This window comes from Oryx dammah, unplaced genomic scaffold, assembly GCF_014754425.2.
Source record: "Oryx dammah isolate SB20612 unplaced genomic scaffold, SCBI_Odam_1.1 HiC_scaffold_8, whole genome shotgun sequence".
Classification (NCBI taxonomy): domain Eukaryota; kingdom Metazoa; phylum Chordata; class Mammalia; order Artiodactyla; family Bovidae; genus Oryx; species Oryx dammah.
Window position 1 is genome coordinate 31,642,207 of NW_024070192.1, and position 21,081 is coordinate 31,663,287.

Sequence of the window (21,081 nt, forward strand, 5' to 3'; positions counted from 1 at the left end):
AGGCTAGAAATCCTATAGGAGCCCTCAAATTGAGCAGGCTGAGAGCCACGCTCCCTGCGAGCTCAGCTCTTTCAGCCGTCCTCCCCTGGCCCTGCCCAGGCATCTCCAGGCCTCCTGGGCTGCACAGAAGGGAGACCCAGGCCCCTACCTGGTGGTAGGCATTGTAGTCCAAGTTGCCGGGCAGTGGGAACCCTGGGGCCAGGGTCAGCTCTCCCGCTAGCATCTCTGGTTTGATGAACTCCTCCAGGTAGGTTCTGCAGAGTCTCCGGTCCCAGTCATCGGTGATGTGGCCCCCGTACATGATCTCACCAAAGAGGTACCGCAGGTCATCGTAAGGGACCTGAGAGACGGGAAGGGAGGAAGGCTGACTCGATGTGAGCCACAAGATGTGGTGGGTCTGGAGATTAGGAGCAATGTCTTTCAAAAAAAATCTTTTTGACTAAACTGCACTGCACATGGGGTAGTTCCCTGACTAAGGATTGAACCCGTACCCCCCTGCACCGGAAGCATGGAGTCTTAACCACGGACCACCAGGGAAATCCCAGGAGCAGTGTCTTATTCATTCATGTTTCCCTGGTACCCAGGAAGGTCAAGCACCTCTGGGAGCGAGCACTTCTGGGAGCTCATTAAACGAGGGAAGAGTTAGATCAAAGGGTGAGAAGAGGTAAGACACAGGCACCCTTCCACACATGCCTGCCCTCATTCACCGTCATTAACTGTGGCACTGAAGTCAGGCTCTACCCACGGGTCCTTTAAACCTGCCAAGGTCAAGTAGAGGAGAGCAAAGACGTGGGTACTTTTCTCATTCCCTGCCATTAATTAGCTTATCGATTAATCGTCTCCTTGGAAAGTTCAGAGTGAATGAAATACAGCACACAAGTTCATAGATGTTAGCGTTAGGCAGGAAAGCCACTTGGAAGCCTGGGTCCTTGTGGCAGGTGAAGGGATGGTGTGTTCTGTGGTGGACTTCCCAGGACCCTGGAGCCAGAGCCAGAGGCATAGCTTCTGGGCCTGATTCACTGTCCCCAAAGAAAGAGGGAGAGGCCTTGCAGAGGCTGTGTTTGGTCTCCCCTAAACTGAAGAGTGTGGATCGTCTGCGTCAGTGTTTCATAAAATGGAGCCATCAGGTGGGATAAAGGAGCCAAGGTGAAGGAAGAAGGAAGAATTTGGTTTCTCCAACTTCACCAAGACCGTGCTTCCGACCGTGCTTCTGCAAGGAGCTGTGTGCACCACCACGGGAAGCTCTCTGTCTTTGGTGAATTAAATTGGGAGCTTGTAGCAGATGAGGGTGGGTCTCTTTCTGCCAATCACCAACCCCCCCACCCCGCCACCGAGCAATGCTGGGAGTACACAGGGTGGTCTGGTAGGGGAGGGGTCTGGGACAGACACCCATGGGACTGACAGACACCAAGAGTGAGTCACTGCTAATAGTTTGGTTTTCTGAGCTTTCTTACTACTCTTACCACACCCCTCTCCCACCATGGTACTTCCTCCTCGGCCTCACACTGCTCTTGGGGTTGACCCTGCAGTGAACCTACACTTCCTCACGCCGCCTGGGGGACTGCAGACCTGCCCCAGTGAGCACACCCCACCTCTCCATGCTGATGCCCCAGCATCTTTCTCAGAGGCACCTTCCCGACCTGCCCCTGTGCTGGCTGGAGCCGTACCTTGGCATTGGCCTCCAGGAAGTTGTAGAGCACGTTCACAGAGATGGTGAGGTCCCCGGTGTTGAAGGGGTAGGAGCGATTCCACCCCTGGGGCCCAAACTTCCGTCTTTCTGCCACCACAGCATGAAAGTAACAAAGCGCAAAGAGGATGCTCTTAAACTCTGTCTCCCGGGAACACATCTCCAGGGTGTCCTGGAAGGAGATGATGCGCAGTGTCAGAGCAGAGCAGCTGAGACACAGGGCAGGTGGGGTGGGGGTGCGGAGATTTGGGTGGCAGCAGGACTTGGGTTGGGAAAAGGCAACGGCACCGCACTCCATGAGGTCGCACAGAGTCGGACACGACTGAAGCGACTGAGCAGCAGCAGCAGCAGCAGGACTTGGGCTGCGCTGCAGACAGGCATGGAGTCAGGTTTGAGAGGACCTTGCAAACGGGCTGGGCTTTGGTTTAGATTCAGCCTATAACAGAACTTGTTTACAGTTGCAGTTTGCACACACGGACATGCTAACAAGGTTCCCACGTGTAGCCGACAGAGAAAAGGGTAGGGGGCCACAGAAGTGTTACATTTGTCCTGTTGACGGCACTCGGCCCTGGGGTGTGGGTGGGGACAGCCACAGCATCATCTCTGACTCCCCTCCTTCTTGTCATGCTTCCTTGACCATCACGGAATCTTGATGTAGGTGTAATTACTGCCTGTGTGACTGACGACCCCACGGCTCATCTGCTGAGGGAACTGCCGAAGCAGAGGACGGTGGGAATTGGAGCCACAAGACACAGAGGAGTGTCCTGCCCTTTACATCCTAACGGATATGTGGCTACAGAAGCAAGACGCCTGAGGGTCCTGGCTGCAGTGCAGAAGGCAGGGGAAAGGGTCTGACTCATGAAGAGAGGATGAAAGATGGGAAGATGGAAGAAAAGAAGCAAGAGAGAGTCTGGAGAAGTCAGTGGAATTGTTCTTAGATGTTAATGGGCATGGGGATGATGGTGGGGAGGGAGAAACCTGCATTGAGACGGGCTGTTAGGACGCGAACCCTGGATTCTTTGGAAGTAAACGCGTTCTCTGAGTGAGCTCCTCTGTTCAGGAAGGAGCAAGATGCTGCAGCTAGAGCCCGAAAGGCACTTACAAAGCTCACACAACTGGATTGGGTTCAGTCCTGGCATTTCTTCTAGGAGGTGGACCTTAGACTTTGCTTACAACAACGAGGGGAAGCAGAGAAGACTGCAGAGATTAAGCTATTGGTAGGTCTGATTTTTTCCCCAGTGAAGCCATGACACAGTTTCTCTCTCTGGTCCCTTGATTGGACAGAGCTGTTCTCTGTAGACGTGTAGGGAGCTTCCTTTGTTTCTGGGCATTTGCAAATGCAGAACAGAGCAACTGACATTCTTGTGAGCAATGAAGAGACTCCTGAATCTGTCCCTGTTCCCCCAAATGACCTACCGCAGAGGCTGGTAAAGTCCCAAACGTCAACTGTTGTGTATCCTTCCGCAGCGGAACCAGGACAAGCCAGCATCTCTTGGGATATACTTCCCAGTTGCTCGATAACCAAGACTGGACGTTGGGCTTGCACAGGGGTAAGCCCAAAGACAAGGGCCCCTGGGGAGGCTGACAAGATGATACTAAACCTACCGAGGCATAGTTTTATCATCGTAATAATTAGGAGCTATACCACTGAAGCAGCGGCCGCCCCTTCCTGGTCTCTGCTCAGGACCCTGAGTGCAGGTGAGCAGGGCATGCCCTGCCACTGACTCCTGCAAGACAGTGTGTTCTCCTGCCCTGGGTTGGAGGGAGGGGTCTGCTCTTTGCGAGGCGAGGTGCCCTGCTCCCCTCCCTCCAGGGCCCTACCTGAGTGAAGTTGTCCAGGGCCTTGTGCAGGTTGGCGTGCATGCCCGCGGGTGGCTCGCTGGTGATCTTGATGGCGTTCTCCAGGAGGCCCTGGGGGATGATGTGGCTCCCGGGGGAGGGTGCGGGCTCCGCGCTCATGAAGACCCTGAACTCTGCGTGGCTGTTCTCACTGTGCTCCTCCAGCTTCTTCTCCAGGGCGCCGAGCCACTTGGCCACCAGGTGGATGTTCTGGTGGGAAGGAAGGAGCCCCCACCCCATGCAAGCCTCTGCTTAAATGGTGATCAGGAAGGAGGATCGGGGTTGGGTGCGGGGTAACCTGGCCTTTGCTTCAAACAAATCACATCCTAGCAAGACTCTTGGGGTTCTCAGTAATGAGGACCCCTTTTTCCTGCCATTCAAACTATCCTTCCATGTCCTAAGGATCTCAAGCTTGACCTTGAGGCTTTGGAATCCCCTTGTTCAGATGACTTGTTGAAACAAAGGTTCTTGGGCCCCACCTCAGAGCGGCTGGTCCATGGAGGGGCCTGAGTGCTTACACTTCTAACAAGTCCTTAGGTGATGCTGCTGCTCCCGGTCAGGGGGGTCACACTTGAAGTGTCTCATGCATGGTTACCTTCCAACTTCAGATCCCCACTGCTGACACCTGGATTTTTTTTGAACCTCTAACACTCAAATGTGGACCAGTGATGTTACCATTACCTGGAAGCCAGTTAGAAATGCTGACTCAGACTTACTGGATTTGTGCATTTTAATAAGATTTTCCAGTCATGTGTCTGCATGTTCAGACTTGAAAAGCACGCATTTAAACTTCTAGCTAGCTCTCCCTCCTCCTCCCTCTCCAAATCATTCTGATAATTGTCAAACTTATCTTCCTAAAACACACTGGGACGTCGCGGCTCTCATAGAGGGAAGGCTCCTCGTCCACCCCGAAGCCCCTCTGGTCTTTGAGCTTGTCTCCTTCTCCCTGAGATTCCTATCTGTCACTCTGTCTATGTGAAATGACATTAATTTCTTAGCACCACCTTGCAGCATGCACTTTTCACTCTAGCAAGGATAGTCACTTTGCTTCATTGCAATGTTTCATTATGATGGACAGATAAAAGCTCCTTGATAAATATTTGAGGAAGCCTGCTCGCAGAGCCTTAAATACACAGGTTGGCACAGAACATAGTGCTAAGGCCACAGCCATCTGGTCTACTTTCTCTTCTGTGAAAAGAGAAATGACAGTAATATATACCATATTTATTTCCCAGGGTTGCTGCAAATAACCGAAGGTAATGGATTTGAGAGGGCTTTGTATACTGTGAAATGCTATGCAGGAGTTAGTAGTGGATGCTGAAATGGAAATTTGTTAAAGGAAAGAATTCCGTCATCATCACTCTATCAGAGCAGAGAGGTTGGTGGCTGATTAGAGAGCCGGGGCTCCGTGAGCCGGGCAGCACCGCCAACTCCCCAGTGAGAAACTCTGCTGCTGCGTCAGGAATCCCAGCTTCTGAGTTTGATCTTGGAGATCTCTCAGAAACCACATCGGGACAAGATGAGACAGTCCCGGGCAGCAGATAGGTATGGTTCGTTGTCTCTGGAAGGGGCTGGCTTCCTGAAGGTGCTAGTGCCCAGGGTGAAGTGAAGTAAAAAAGTTAGTTACTCAGTTGTGTCCGACTCTTTGTGACCCCATGGGCTGTAGCCTGCCAGGCTTCTCTGTCCATGGCGATTCTCCAGGCAAGAATACTGGAGTAGGTTGCCATGCCCTCCTCCAGGGAGTCTTCCTGACCCAGGGATCGAACCTGGGTCTCCTGCGTTGCAGGTAAAGATGGATTCTTTACCATCTGAGCCATCAGGGTAAACCCAGTGGCCAGAACGGGGTCGCTTTGACAGATGAGCCTGAGACAACTGGGGAGGTCACACCCTCCCATCACTGAGCTGATCCAGTGGGAGGAGGCAGGGACCCTGCTGTCATTCTCTTTCCTCCTTAAGGTCCCACTGTTTCTGGAAAAAGAGTTCTAGGGAACAACCGGTTCTGCTGCTGCTAGGCTCAAACAAATAGTGGGATAATGAAGACCCAACAGCATGAAGTGTTCACTGAGTCATCAGGAGAGAGGAAGTTCTGGGTAATCAAAGTCAGAGGGGAGGGGAGGGACTGGCTTTTCCATTTGATTCTCTCCTCCGTTGCTTTCTTCACTGATTCTATTACCCAACAGGCTCTGGTTGAGTGTCTACTGTGTTCACGGTAGCATGAAAGTAGTGAAAGTGTTAGTCTCTCAGTTGTGTCTAATTCTTTGCAACCCCATGGACTGTAGCCCGCCAGGCTCCTACATCCATGGAAGTCTCCAGGCAAGAATACTGGAGTGGGTTACCATGCCCTCCTCCAGGGGATCTTCCTGACCCAGGGATCGAACTTGGGTCTCCTGCACTGCAAGCAGATTCTTTATCATCTGAGCCAGCATCTGAGGGAAGTAGTGTGCTGGGTGCCAAAGGTAGACGGGGATGTCTCTTTCCCTAAAAAAATGCCATGGAGGACACAGGCATATGGTAACCTGTTCTACAGAGCTGTGGATGCGCTCATAGAGGTGGCTGCAGGGTGCTACGGGAGGATAAAGGGGTCCGCCGCACGCTCTGCCACAGCCCCAGCATCCATGCAAGTTGCATGAACAGGAATGAGGACAGGCCACAACAGAAGAAAGGCAGCCTTTACTTCCTGTGTTTGTTGTTGTTGTGAAGTTGCTCAGTTGTGTCCGACTCTTTGCAACCCCACGGACTGTAGCTTGTCAGGCTCCTCCTTCCATGGGATTTTCCAGGCAAGAATACTGGAGTGGGTTGCCATTTCCTTCTCCAGAGGATCTTCCTGACCCAGGGATTGAACCTGGGTCTCCCGCTTTGTAGGCAGATGCTTTTACTGTCTGAGCCAACAAGGAAGTCTCCTGTGTTTAATGAAACAACAGTAGGTATTCCAGACTCTAGATGCCAACATGAGTTCTCAATGAAGAGGCTGAGTTCTGGTTGTGCGTGTAGCATTCTAGTCATGAATGTGATGAAGAACGTGGGCCATGGGACCCAGAGGAAAGATGGAGTGGAGGGGTTCTGTGGAAGGCATGGGAAGAGATCAGCAGCTGGAAGAATCCAGCTGAAAGCCAGCATCCTGAGAAGATTAGGAAGTCAGGGGAGGAGGGTGTGGAAGGAAAGGTGGCCCCAGAGGTCCACACAAGGATGGGTCAAGAATGAGCCCCATCAGGGCAGAGTGGGCGTACCTGCAAAATAACCCAGTGGCCTTTCTTGGCAGCTAGGTCCAGTGCGGCCTCAGCCACGACCTCCTGTCCTTGCCCCAAAGACACATTGTGGAAGTTCCGGTTGTTAAAGGTATATCCGAGTTTTTTGCCTGAAAGGAGCATGGAGTGGTCATTAGCATCTCTTATGTCACCGAGTCTTCACCCTCACACAGCACCCCCATCGCCAGCAGCCAGGAGCCATAGGCCCCAACCTCACGCACAGACCCTTGCCTTCCCAGGGTGGGGTTGCTACATCTTCCAACTTTTTGTTCCCAAATAAAAGGGAACACACTTGTCGAGACAAAGCAACTTCTCCCCTCCCTCTTCACTGAATCCCTTCCCACTAAAAATTGGCAGTTGCCATCTGCTTCTGCAAGGCCACTGTAGCTGCTGACCTTCCAAACTCCCTGAAAGGAGTTCAGAGTGGAGATCAGGAATGGTGTGCTCTGTGCATTGGGAAAAATTGGCAGAACAGACGTTCACATAGTTAGATATTCCCAGGAGATTTTATGAGCCCAATTCTTGAATCTCCTCATATCTGGAAAAGCACTGACATCATTAACGGAGACATCACTCCTCATGACCAGCATCCAGCCTCAGCCAACCGTGTACTTGGCTGCACGTACTTCACTAAAACCATATAAGATACTGACCTCCTTCCCTCACCTCTTTGGAGCAGCTCCTCAGAGCTCTCTGAGAGGCTGTGTCCCAGGCTCTAGGCCTCACTTTGCCCCAAATGAAACTCAACTCACAACTCTCATGTTGTACTTTTTTAAATTTCAGTTAACACCCCCAAGAGTGGACAGACATGCCCCTCCATTCTGTGCAGCCTTCACTCCAAGACCAGGCATTGGGCCACCGTCCTAGAGTGAAAAGGCTCAAAGAGTAGCAAGTGTGTGGGTATGGCTGGGTCTAGCTTGCTTGGTCCCCTGACGTATATTAATAATAATATGTATTTTCCCTGGACGCCTACTGGGAGGTGTGGCCCCAAGGGGTAGGACTCAGGTGGTTTTAGCTTCCTGTACTTTAGTCCATAGGAGCCTCCTCCTTGTTTTTCCCACCACATAGAACACTTACTGTCGTCATCTTTCATGAATTAGAGTGAAGAGAGGCATGCCAAGGAAGGGCCTGGTTGTGTGGGTGTGAATGTTGTGCATCTCAGTGTTGGGAGTGGAGTAAGGGAACAGCCACATGAACACACATGTCACAGCCGTGTCACTGGAGCAAGGCGAATGCTCAAGAGTTGCTCTGCACCAAGCTGAGCTCCCTGTGCTATACAGCAACTTCCCACCAGCTATCTATTTTGTACATGGCAGTATATACATGTCAATGCTATGATGACCTGGAGGGATGGGTGGGGCAGTGTGAGGGAGGCTCAGGAGGGAGGGGATAGATGTATACTCATGGCTGATTCTCACTGTTGTAAGGCAGAAACCAGCACAACATTGTAAAGCAATTATCCTCTGATTAAAAAAAAAAAGCAATGGAAAAATAAATAATTATGTAATGTGACAGAGGTGTTAGCTAATGCTGTGGTGATAGTCATGGTGCCATACACATCGCAAAACATGGTGTACATCTGAAACTTACACGATATTCTATGTCAATTATATCGCAATTAAAAAAATGAAAATCAATGAAAAAGAGTTGCTCTGCAAATCTGAGAAAGGCTTCACACAACGAAATAACCTTACTAAAGAACACCAGTTCTGCTTGAATACTAGCTATTCAACAATCCAATAAAGTTTAGAGAAAGTACGCAGTATTCTTTAGACAAAGGATCACAAAAGTGTGCAGTACCATGAAGGAGTTGTTGGGCAATTTTTCTCAGAAGGTAAGGAACATGAGAGAGAAGAGGATAAATTTTAAAAAGAAAAAGATAAAAGTCTGTACTTAAATTTAGTCTCAGGGGAACTAAAACTGAAGATGCAATTTGATATTTCTGCAAAAATATTTAAAGAACACTGTCAATATTGAAAGTGTCTTTAAAGCACTAAAAAAGAAGTATGGAGTCTTCTTAAACTGTATAGGCAAAACTGTAGGATGACTTTTAGTACTGAGGAATGGTTATTACAGATTCAACAGAGATGAACCCAAGAAACACCCTTATTAAACTCTACAAATCCTAGCTGGCAATGGATTTGGTGTCAGCTTTAGAACTGGGAATATAAACAGTGGATTCCAAAGAAAATACTAGGATAAGGGTGCTGGACTGGTAGATAGTCTCGGTGACATTTCTGCTCACAAAAGAGCCTATTTCGTTTCTTTATTCACAAAGGATAAGGCGGGGGAAAGGGCTTAGGTTTAGATTACTTTGAATACTGTGTGCTATGACTTCCCGCCCTCCCCTCCCCACCCCTCACCTTTAGCTCATCTTTCCCTTTCTGATCTTCCTTCCAGAGCTCCTTATGGTGGGGTCACCAGGAACCGAGTCCCACTGTAAACCTCCTTGACCATGCTGGCAGCTGTGTTTCCTCGAACGCCAGTCTCTTTGAGGACACAACAACTTCTGTGGCCCTGTCCCTCGCTCCACACAGCCCTGGGGCTGGGAGGAAGGTGAACGTTTTTCTAGCCTTCTCTTAGAACTTGCAGGCTATTTTTTCTCCACTCTTGTAGAAAAACCCTTTCTCTTCTAAAGCACATACATCAGTTATATTACCTACTAACTTGTATGTTTTCTGCCTTCTATCAACTTCCCAGAGAGAGTCACTTTTATTAGGGCTTTGGAACTTGGTTTAATATCTTCCATCTTTTCTTGCTTCATCATTAACTTGGTGAACTTTGCTGTCACTGTGGATGACTCGGTCGACACATAGCCTCACGTTTCCTCATCATCGAAGAACTTCATTCCATTTCTCCTACCCACTTTCAGAGGCTGCACCAAGGACTTTATCACTAGGAATGATCCTGTGTCTCATATATTATTCTTTCATACTTATTCACAATGATAATGTCCTGCTCTTCAGACTGTTTAATCTTTTAAAAAAATTATTTAAAACATTCATTTATTTGTTTGTTTTTAGCTGTGCTGGGCCTTTGTGGTGGTGTTCTGGCTTCTCAATGAGGTAGCTTCTCTTCTTGCAGAGCACAGGATCTAGGCATGCAGGCTCAGTAGTTGTGGCATGAGGGTAGTTGCTTAGTAGTTGCTCAGGAGTTGCTCCTCGGCACGTGGAAACCCAGACTAGGGACTGAGCCTGTGTCCTCTGCACTGGCAGGTAGATTCTTAACCAGTGGACCATCAGGGAGGCCCCAGACTGTTTACTCTATTAGTCCCTGCTCATATGATTCTGCGTCAGTAAAACGCCCAGTATGTTGGCTCCTCTGTTTATCCTAACCTTCATCTTTACCTCCTTGTTATTTTTAATATGGATCCAATAATCCTTCATTTGAGCCATGATCTTATAAGACTCTTAACTCTTGTCCATTATACATCTGCATCATCCAAATTTTGTAAAACCATAACCTTGGCCGGCTACAGTTCATGAGGTTTTAGAGAGTTGGACATGACTGAGCAATTGATGCTTTTGAACTATGGTGTTGGAGAGGACTCTTGAGAGTCCCTTGGACTGCAAGGAGATCAGACCAGTCAATATTAAAGGAAATCAGTCCTGTATACTCATTGGAAGGACTGATGCTGAAGCTGAAGCTCCAATATTTTGGCAACCTGATGTGAAGAACTGATTCCTTAGAAAAGACCCTGATTCTGGAAAAAGACTGAAGGCAGGAGGAGAAGGGGACAACTGAGGATGAGATGGTTGGATGGTGTCACCGATTCGACGGACATGAGTTTGAGCAAGCTCTGGGAGGTGGTGATGGACAGGGAAGACTGGCATGCTACAGTCCATGGGGTCACAAAGAGTTGGACACGACTCATCGACTGAACTGAACTGAGAGACTAGACGCATACATGTACACATGAAGTCCTGCACAGACCTGAGCATTAACACAAGAGAAAAATGACACACTGGGGGAACTAGGGCCAAAGCAAGCTGACAATTCTCAATCTCAGGAGACTGTTTGGTAATCTTTCCACATGTCCAGAAGTTGCTACCTTGCCCATTCCCCTCCTCCTTTAAGCTTCCTAAGGGTGGTAAAGGGGGACTTCCTTGGCAGTCCAGTGGTTAAGACTCCATGCTTCCACTGTAGAGGCCAGGGGTTCAATCCCTGGTTGGGGAATTAAGATTCCGCATGCTGCATTGTGTGGCAGAGTAAATAAAAAAATACATGTAAAAAAAAGAAAGTGTTTTTTTTTAAGAAAGTATTTAAAAATAAATAATGGAGCCCCCCACTTCTTATGCTCAGCACTTGGCTCCACTCTCTACTGCTCCCCCAGCTGGAGAAGACATCTGCCATCTGGTAGAACACCTTCTGTTACTGCCGTTGTATCTGACACTGCCCACATCCCTGTTCCATTCCCCTCCATAGCCCCCCCAATGGAAGAGGTGCCCCCGACTCCTCTAGTATAAGAACAGACAGAGGACTGCCTCTCCACACAGAAGCAACACTCTGCTAATCTTGAAGCTGCTCTGTAGAGACTGGACTTGCTCCAACCTGGCCAACTTCAACTGGTGCTTAAGAAAAAGAGAATGGGGTCAGGAGCAGCGAAAAAGAGACTGTAATCAAAGTGTTGATAATCTAGCGGCAAAGACAGTGAATTGAAAACCGTTTCTTTGAACACCCTTAGTAGCAGGCTGACAAAAGCCTAAATGAGCCTGTTATTCTGACCAGCACATTGGAAAGAGAAAGAGGAGGCAGCGGAAGACCAAGGTGGTAGATAAATGGAAACGTCAGGATTCATTGTGTCAATGCCAGATAACTGGACAAAGGAGGACGGAGACCAAGGAAGACCATGTACGATTCGAGCGAAAGAAGGACCAGAGACAATGCCGTGTGAGGGTGGGAAGGGGAGGGCCCAGGCGGACGCTGTGCTTGAAAGAACATGAGCAAAGGGTGTAAAGGAAAAGCAAACTGAGCTGCCTCAAAGAACAGGAGACTCGTCGTTGTCATTATAGTGCTGTATGCTGCTACTGTAGTCTTAGAGTTTCAAAGCCTTTTCGCACCTGAGATTTCATGCTTATCCTCACAGTAACCCTAGGAGGAAGGTAATAGGGGTGACTGGAAACAATGGGCGATTGCTTTTAGATGAACCAAAAGCAAAAACCGTGGTGCCAATAAGCAAGTGTGGCTCGTTCAGGAAGAAGGAGATGAGAAGAGAGAGGAGGGACTTCCCTGGCAGTCCAGTGGTTAAGACTTCGTGCTCCCACTGCAGAGGGCATGGGTTCCACCCCCAGTCAGGGAACTGAGACCTTGCACCGTGCACGGCGTGGCCAAAATAGATAGAATGAAGAGACATGATGAGAAAAGAGAGAGAGGAGGGTGAAACTAAACGAGTGTTAAAGGATTGATCTGTGAAGGCAAGAAGGAATGCAGTGTGAGTGAGTGGTGGCAGGTTCATGTTAAAACAGAGGCCAAAGAAAGTGGGTGGAATTTCCTCTTCCTCCTCCTCCTCTATTGAGGATGGAAAATCCTGGGGCAGACACAAGTGTCAGAAAAGTACAGATTCTTTTTTTAAAATTTGTTTAATTAAACATTTTTACTTTATATTGGAGTATAGTTGGTTTACAATGTTGTGCCAGGTTCAGATTACAGCAAAGTGATTCAGTTTTATAATATACATATCTTTTATTTTTCAGATTCTTAGAAAAGCACACATTCTTAATCGAGTGTCAACAGATGAGCTTCGGAAGCTTAGAGAACTCCCAAGATCATACAGAGAATTTTGTTTGCCTGTGGGTTCATGCATTTTGGGAGAAGGGCTGGAGTGAGGGTGGTGGAAATCAAATCTCTCATCTGACTTTTAGGGTGTTAAAACCTAGCCCAGTATTAAGAACTGCCATGGGGCTTCCCTGGTGGCTCAGTGGTAAAGAATCTACCTGCCAATACAGGAGACACGGGTTCAATCCCTGATCTGGAAAGATCTCACATGCTGCAGGGACAGCGAAGCCCATGCGCTACAACTACGAGAGCTGTGCTCTAGAGCCTGGGAGCCACGACTACTGAAGCCCGCACCCCCTAGAGCCTATGTTCTGCAACAAGAGAAGCCACGCAATGAGACGCCCATGCACCACAGCTAGAGAGTAGCCCCTGCTTGCCACAACTAGAGAAAAGCAATGAAGACCCACCATAGCCAAATAAATAAATAATAACTGCCATGATGAAACAAAGGGATAGAGGCATGGATCACACACTCAGAGGCAGGGAAGGATCCCAGGCTTTCTAAGAGGCTACGTGGAGTAAAGCAGTGGATGGTCTGATGCACAGATTCTGCCCAAGCACAGATGGTGAGTTTCCTTTATAAGCAGGGGCCTGGCAGACACAGGGGAAAGTGTTTGAGTCAGTCATGTGGATTCCAAACCTGAGAACAGGAGTCCATCAGACAAAATGATTAGACCCAAGATGGGGAGCGCATGATGAAACCAGAGTGTATGTTCTAAATGGGTGCATGAGAAAACCAGTTCAGCCATCCAGAAAGTGGCACAGGTGCATAGGTAATTGCCAGCTGATGAGCGGCAATATTGCCTCTGCTAAGGAAATGTGCGTTAAGATTAAACCAAGGGCAGGGTTGAGATGATATATTCCGAGACAAATAACCAATATGGTTCAGGGACGGGTCAGCTTGCCTGGAATGACAGAAAGCTTCAGTCTACGTGATGAAATAGTTGGAGGTCACTTGGCAAAGAACAGGAGGAAATTGCTCATAAACGGGGTATATGAAAGCTTCCCAAAAGGAAAACATTGACTAAAAATGAGGAGGCTAGATTTGTTAATATGAAAGGAATGAAACCTCCATGGGACAGAAGAATACAGAACTCTATTTAAAAAGACCTGAAAGTCAGGAACAACTTAGAAATGACGACAGTTCTTTTATGTGCATTCATTCGTTTGCTAATTCATTCGACTGGTATTTACTGAGCCCCACTCTGTGCTACTTAGACTTTAAGGCACAGATACAATCCAAGTTAAGATGATGTGGTCCTCGATCTCCAGGGTCTTAGTAAAAAGTAGGTAGGCAAATGTAAGTTAAAATGATAAAAGAAAGGTTTAATTAGAATTATATTGGGATTTCCTTGGTGGTACAGTGGTTAAGAATCTACCTGCCAATGTAGGTAACTTGGGTTCGATCCCTGGTCCAGGAACTAAGAGCCCCCATGCTGCAGGGCAACTAGGCCTGTGCACCCTAGAGCCTGTGCTCTGCAACAAGAAAAGCCCACACTCCACAACTAGAGATAGCCCCTGCTCACTGCCACTTGAGAAAGCCCGCACACAGCAATGAAGAGCCCGCATGCCGCCACAAAGGCCCAGCGCAGCCAAATACATAAATAAATACAAAGCTAAAAGAACTGTATTAAATGCTCTGAAGCAAATACATGTGTAAGGGCGACCCAGATGGTCTTGCAGGGAGAAGTTCAGGAGAAGATGATCCATGAAGGACGGGCAGGCCCTGGACCAAAGAACTGGGGAGAAGTATTTCAGATAAAAGGGATGGATTGTGAAAATGCCCTGGGCCGGGAGAGCTCATGAGGTGATGGTCCTAAGAGAGCCCTGTGGCTGGAGTATTAGTGTGCATTTGGGGAAAGTTAAGATCTGAGGCTGAGGGCTTCCCTGGTGGCTTGGTGGTAAAGAATCCACCTGCCAATGCAGGAAATGTGGGTTCAATCCCTGGGTTGGGAAGATGCCCTGGAGAAGGAAATGGCAATCCACTTCAGTATTCTTGCCTGGGAAATCCCATGGACAGAGGAGCCTGGTGGGCTACAGTCCATGGGTCAAAAGAAGAGTTGGACATGACTGAGCAATTAAACAACAACAAAAGATCCAAGGCTGGACAGAAAGACTGGGGCTTGCAGGTCACAGAGACCATGTCAGTGGTGTTGGATCTTACCTTTAGAACAGTGGGGAGCCACTACAGAGATTTTAGTAGAAGTGCGTTATCATCAGATCTGAGATTTTGCAAGATGAGTCTGGCTGTGAGTGGCAAAAGATTGCAGGTGGAGGAGAAGAAGAGGGATGTTAATAGGCTCTCGGGATAGTCCAGGAGATAGTCTGGTGACTCAGACGAGGGAGGCACAATGAAACAACTAGATCCATTTGAAACACGTTCAGGAGGTAGAATCGATAGGACTAAGTGTGATGGGTGGGAGGAGGTGTCCAGGGTGACTGATTCTCAGGTTTCTAACATGAGCAACTTGGTGAATCGTGGTGATATTTCCAAAAAAATGACAGAGCAAGATTTCCAGAGATAAAGAGAAGTATGACTCTCCCACGTGAAAAAAAGCAGGCTGAGTGCTGAGCAGGTGAATGAAAAAGACCTACACCTAACTCAGCTCATGCAATGTCACAACACAAGGTAGAGAGATGGTTTGAAACTCTCCAGGGAATAAGAACAGGGCACCAACAAAGAAACAAGGGCAGGGGACTTCCCTGTGGTCCAGTGGTTAAGACGCCAAGCTTCCAATGCAGGAGGTGTGGATTCAATCCCTGGTCAGGGAACTAAGATCCCATATGCCATGTGGCCCAAAATTAAATACTTAGAAAAAAAAGAAACAAGGGAAGACTAACACCCTACTAGCATATGGTCTCGCAGGAATAAAACTGAGTTCCAGAGGACAATCGAACATTGTGGACACATTCTGAGTAAAAAATCATTTTGGACCTAGCAGAACTCATCAAATGAGGATGTGGGCAAAATTGGTCTTTTTAGACACCTAAAGATTCAGAAATTTTATTTCCTTTGATTTTTTTCCTGATGATCTATGCTAGCAAAATTAGGATGAAGCCAATTGATTGTCAGTAACAGGGAGGCCTGGCGTGCTGCGATTCATGGGGTCGCAAAGAGTCGGACACGACTGAGTGACTGAACTGAACTGAATTGAACTGAACTGAACTGAACAGGAGCTAAGTTCTTATTTTTTCATATCAGAGGATAAGTAGATACTGAAATTGATAAATTCAGAAAGAGGGATATAAATTACTAATAGGAAATAGAGGAGAAATTATTAGAAGGAATAAATTCAGAAATAGGCAACAGCCCAGGGTCTGGGAAAGGACACTGGGAGTGGGGAGGGCTGGACTGAGAACTGTCGCTTTTCTAACTGCTTTGTTATCGGTATTTAAAAAATACGTTACTTGAACTGCTGGAAGATTACGAAAATATACATTAAATTAGTGAGTAAGACGATTCCCTCCCTTAAACAGGTATCTACTCTTTGGAGCCAAACGCCAGGTGTATGGTGTATATTTCTTTCATTGTTTTTGTTGTCTAGTCTCTTCAGTCATGTCATACTCTTTTCGCGACTCCATGGACTGTAGCCCTCCAGGTTCTTCTGTCCATGGGATTTCCCAGGCGAGAATATTGGAGTGGGTTGCCCTTTCCTTCTCCAGGTAATCTTCCTGACCCAGGGGTTGAACCCACGTCTCCTACATTGGTAGGTGGATTCTTTACCACTGAGCCACCAGGAAAGCCTATTCCTTTCGTTACATCTGGAATAACAGGTTGCTTGTGGAGGTATAGTACCTGGTCTGTATTCTTACCCATAAAGATTTGACTCTATAAAAACCCATTGAGTCTTGATTTAACTTTGCAACATGTTGCAATTTTGTTAAGTTTTATAGTTTTGATTAGTCATTTATTTGCTCGCCCTCGCCCCTTCATTTACTTACTGAGTACCTATCATATGAAAAGCACCAGGAACTTGAATACTATGCTGAAAAGGACATTTATTCCCAGGGAGCTCTCATTCTCACATAAAGACACCATAGTCATTAGACGATTACAATGTGACATACAGATAGAAGGGTGCTCTAAGAGTACATGGGAGGGATACCAAGCACCCTGGAAGTCAAGTAGGGCTTCCTGGAGGTGGTGACAGTGAAATGGGTATTTAAAGAATGAGTAAAAGGTAGCCTGGTGAAGGGGAGGTCAGGGGGAAACAGACTATTCAGGAGAATGGGATGGCTTCTGTGTTGAGTGAGAAAGAGGGCAGTAGGGAAATACAGGCAGAATAAGGAGCTCCCAAGGATGTCCATGTCCTAAACCCCAGAATTGGTGAATAGATGTGACTTTACCTGGCGAAAGAGACTCTACAGATGTGATTAAAGACCTCTAGATGGGGAGATGACCCTGGGTTGTCTGAGTGGGCCTGATAGTAGGTGTCCTCATGAGGGAACGAGGTAGACAGTAAGCCCCATTTGTGATTCCTGACCTCCAGAACTATAAAATAATAGTGTTACCTCAAACCTCTAAGTTTGTGATCATTTGCTACAGAAGAAACAGGAAACGATGAATGGAAACTAGGCTGGAGAGACAGGGAGAGACTGGAGGGTGAAGCTCCCTGTAAGTCAAGTTAAGGAGTTTGGACCTTATCGTGAAGGCAATAGGAGCTGTGAAAGGATTGTACCTGTATTTCAGAATCACTGCTCCAACTACAGGCAGGGGAATGGCTGGCAGAGAGGGCGGTGAGACAAAGTCTCCTCATGAATCTGCTACCTTATATCCCAGAACAGTCCTCTGGCTGGTGGTGACCCCCTGGGGTCGGTTCAGCAATGACCCAGATTTCTGTATGCTTAGCAAACATCAAGCATTGTAAAATGAGCCTTGAATCAGGAAAACAGAAGCTGACAGAGGCAGAGCGACAGTGCATGGGGCCGGTGCCACCCTGGCTGCATGGTGAGGTTTTCATACCTTGACTTTCCACATCCTTCAGTGGGTCCACCCCTGGAGACAGGATGAAGAACATGGGGGTGGCTGGTCCTGATTCTTCCAAGGAGGCTGCGAAGTCCAGTGCTCTTCCCACCACGTATTTGCTTCCTAACTTCTCCTCAATAAAATCTCTGCCAGGGGACAAAAAAAAAAAAGGTCTATGTGTATACATCAGTCACAGAATGATAACATATGAGCAACAGAGGTCTGTGGAAGTGGAAAGATGCGCTCAGGATCACAGGTTGGCAGTTACAGAGCTGGGAGCAACACTCCTTACTAAGTCGACACTCACAACCCGCCTTGCTAGCTGTGCACCTGCTCACCTAGATCAGGGCTCCTTCTGGATCCCCATCCACCCAGGCCATTGCTGACTCCTCTATGGAACCTAGATGTCCTGTTACATCACCACCGCCCATCAGAAGACTGCCAGGAGCAGCGTCTTCAGAAAGCAGCTAAACCCTCCGCACGTTATACCCCTGAGCTCTTCCATGCCTGTGTGCGTATGTTTAGTTGCTCAGTTGTGTCTGACTCTTTGCAAGCCTGTAGCATGCCAGGCTTCTCTGTCCGTGGGATTCTTTTTCAGGCAAGAATACTGGAGTGCATTGCCATTCCTTTCCACCAGGGCATCTTCCCAGCCCAGGGATCGAAGCCGCATCTCCTGCACTAGCAGGAAGATTCTTTACCCCTGAGATGTCAATGAGGACCTCTTCCCAAATGGGTCACTTAGATTTTAAGGCAATACTGCAATATATTGTCAATACATGTGTGTTGACAATACATGTGTTAACAATACACGTGTTTAAGAACACAGAGCAATGGGCCTCATGGGATTCTGGACATTGGTACAAAGCCTTCGTCATGATAAACTCGTGGCTTTGGGCTCAGCCCTGCTGGCCTGGCCACACTCACCCTGCCTTTCCTGCTGCCCCTGGCCTCCTCGCCACCCCAGCCTCCCCGGGCCACCCGTCCCTACCGCAGGGCGTAGGTCATCCGGTCCGGCCGAAGGACTCTTATCATGCAAAGGCGCTGCAGGGCTGTCTTGTTCTTCCACTCCTGGGGGAATTTTTCCTTCTCAGGACATTCTGATTCCACGAACTTCTTCCAGCTCTTGGCGGATCCCTCAATGTCCCGATCCAGATTACAGAATTCTTCCATCGATGAAAGTGCCTGAAAAAGGTCAGGGAACCTGGCTCTGGACGCAGTTTCTCCTGAAAGCTGTCATTTGCATCGTCGCTGGGGGTAGGGGAGGAGGATGGTATTATAGACACAATTCTGTCTCATCTCCCCTCCTTTCCTGGAGTCTCGAATCTTCCCCCCAGCACACCATGGAAGAGGAAGGAGTTTGATCAACTCACTGCTATCAAAAGCCCCAGGGATATGTAAGGTTTAGCAAACAAAGTGTTTGGGAAGTTTCAGCAGTGGGACAGAGAGCATCTCCCCGGGGGGTACCGCCCAGGAAGAGGGACAAGAGGCTGCTGTGAGTTTTCTGGTCACAGCTCTGGTACTGAAGTCTCTGATGCCTCCCTTTCAATCCCATTCTCACACTGCCAGCAACACCTATCAGTTCCATCCCTCAAAATGTCTCTAGGATCTATGATCATTGACTTTGTGTTAATGCCAACTCTAAAATTTCCATGTGTCTCTCGCTTTCCTAAGGATTAAGTCCAAATACACGAATCAAATCTCTTCCTTTAGGGCTTCCCTCCAATCCATCCAGTTAGCCACCCAGCCCACGTCCTTCGCCCTCTGTCCACCCACATCTGACTTAACCCGGAAACGTGCCAGGTGCTCTCCCAGCTTGATGCCTGGTTCACACTTCTTGCATCATGGGAGTGGTCCTCCTCTCCACAAATTCTAGTCCTTTCCTTTCCTGTGTTGGGCATAATTATTTATCAAGGTTCTACAAATTGTTAAAGTATTAGTCACTCAGTCATGTCTGACTCTTTGAGACCCCATAGACAGAGGAGCCTGGTGGGTTACAGGCAAGAATACTGGAGTGGGTTGCCATTCCCTTCTCCAGGGGATCTTCCTGACCCAGGGAATGAACCTGGATCTCCTGCTTTGCAGGCAGATTCTTTACTGTCTGAGCCACTAGGGAAGCCTTTACAAATTGCTAACAAATTGTTCAAGTCCAGTCCAAAATCAGCATCCCCACTCACATGCATCTTCTCTCACCTGGAACACACAGCCCTCCCACTCCCATTTGTGGACCACTCAGAACTACTCACAGGGTCGATATATTTAATAAGGACTGACTCATTTTATGGATGTGTGACTGCTGATCACTTTTAAGCCTTATCTCTCCCTCTTCCTCTTCTGTTCCACCAGGCAAGCTGGTAGGTAATCTGGGTGCTCCCTCCTTTGTGCTGAAGGGAAGTTGTATCATTCAAGCCTTTGCAGGTGTATATCATGCAAGCCTTTGCCCCACTCCCCAAGAACCACAAAAAGCCGAAGACACCACCTTTCTTGGTTCTCTCAAGCCATTTTCATGCTACTTGGTAATTCCCCTACTCTGCCCAGAAAGTCTCATGTGAGCAACAAACTCTTTCATGCCTTCTGAGTATGCAAGAGGCATCGTCAGCCTGGACATGGGAGCTGCATTTTGGGTGGGGGTCCATCCTGTTTCTTCAGAGTGCCCAGGTGAACCTCACTGACGCAGTCACCTACCTGTAGCCTTTCCACATCACTCAACTCCGCCTGTGGGTTCCATCTCTCCAATGAGATTAAAAGCTACACCGGGTCCAGGGCACCTACCACAGTGCTGTGAACTTTAAGGAACCCACGCATTCTCATTATTTGAAATTCTTTGGTATTTCAAGAATACCATTCATTCTTTGGTATTTCAAGAATACCATTCATTCTTTGGTATTTATGAGATGTCTGCTACATGCCAAGTACTTGGGAATACAAAGGCAAACCCCAAAATACACGTACCGTCAAGGCACTTACAATCAAGCTAAACAGAAAGAGATGAGGGAGGCCTTAGCAGGGATGTAGAATTCTGTTGGGCAAAGAGAGAGGTGGAGAGAGGGAAGGGCGTTCCATGGGGAAGGATCCAGGGAGCCCACGTCTGAAGCAGGGAGGGTATGGCCCGTGGCAGAGGCCACGTGACTGCAGTGGAGGGGTGACAGGAGACAAGGGGAAGGTCAGGCTGGAGAAGGACACACACATTCAAGCTGGTCTCGCCCAGGCTCTTCTCCTGAGTGGACGAACACATGTCCTGTCTAAACTGCCCCATCACCTGGGCTCTGTGGCTTCCCAACTTCACGCTGATCACTCAGAGCAGGGGGCGCACCTGCAGTGCTGAGACATGACCTGGACTGGAGTGGGGTGGCAGGGGAGAAGGGGCGTGGGGAGTGGAGAGGGAGGAAGGGGTGGTCTGGGGGATAGTGAGGGAGGGGGTAGTGCGGGGGATGGACGGGGGAGCAGGGAGTGGAGTGTATGATGGTGGTCGAGGCACCGGAATACAAGAGCTCTGGTCCCAGTGCCACCTCTTACGAGCCTCTTTTGACTCAGAGCCTGTTTTTAAACCTTCTTAGGCTTTGATTTTCTCA

The 21,081-nt window shown here is 48.3% G+C and overlaps 1 protein-coding gene across 2 annotated transcripts in view; it reads right to left on the reverse strand.

Moving 5' to 3' along the window:
* Positions 1–21,081, reverse strand: part of DNAH9 (dynein axonemal heavy chain 9) — a 284,846-nt gene that overhangs the window by 17,669 nt on the left and 246,096 nt on the right. For both annotated transcript variants that reach the window (XM_040243337.1, XM_040243338.1), the window contains 6 exons: positions 18,501–18,694; positions 17,510–17,658; positions 6,754–6,881; positions 3,509–3,736; positions 1,668–1,859; positions 149–340 (listed from right to left, as the gene is read on the reverse strand). In XM_040243337.1, the coding sequence (XP_040099271.1) occupies positions 149–340; positions 1,668–1,859; positions 3,509–3,736; positions 6,754–6,881; positions 17,510–17,658; positions 18,501–18,694 (1,083 nt within the window). The remainder of the gene's footprint in view (positions 1–148; positions 341–1,667; positions 1,860–3,508; positions 3,737–6,753; positions 6,882–17,509; positions 17,659–18,500; positions 18,695–21,081) is intronic.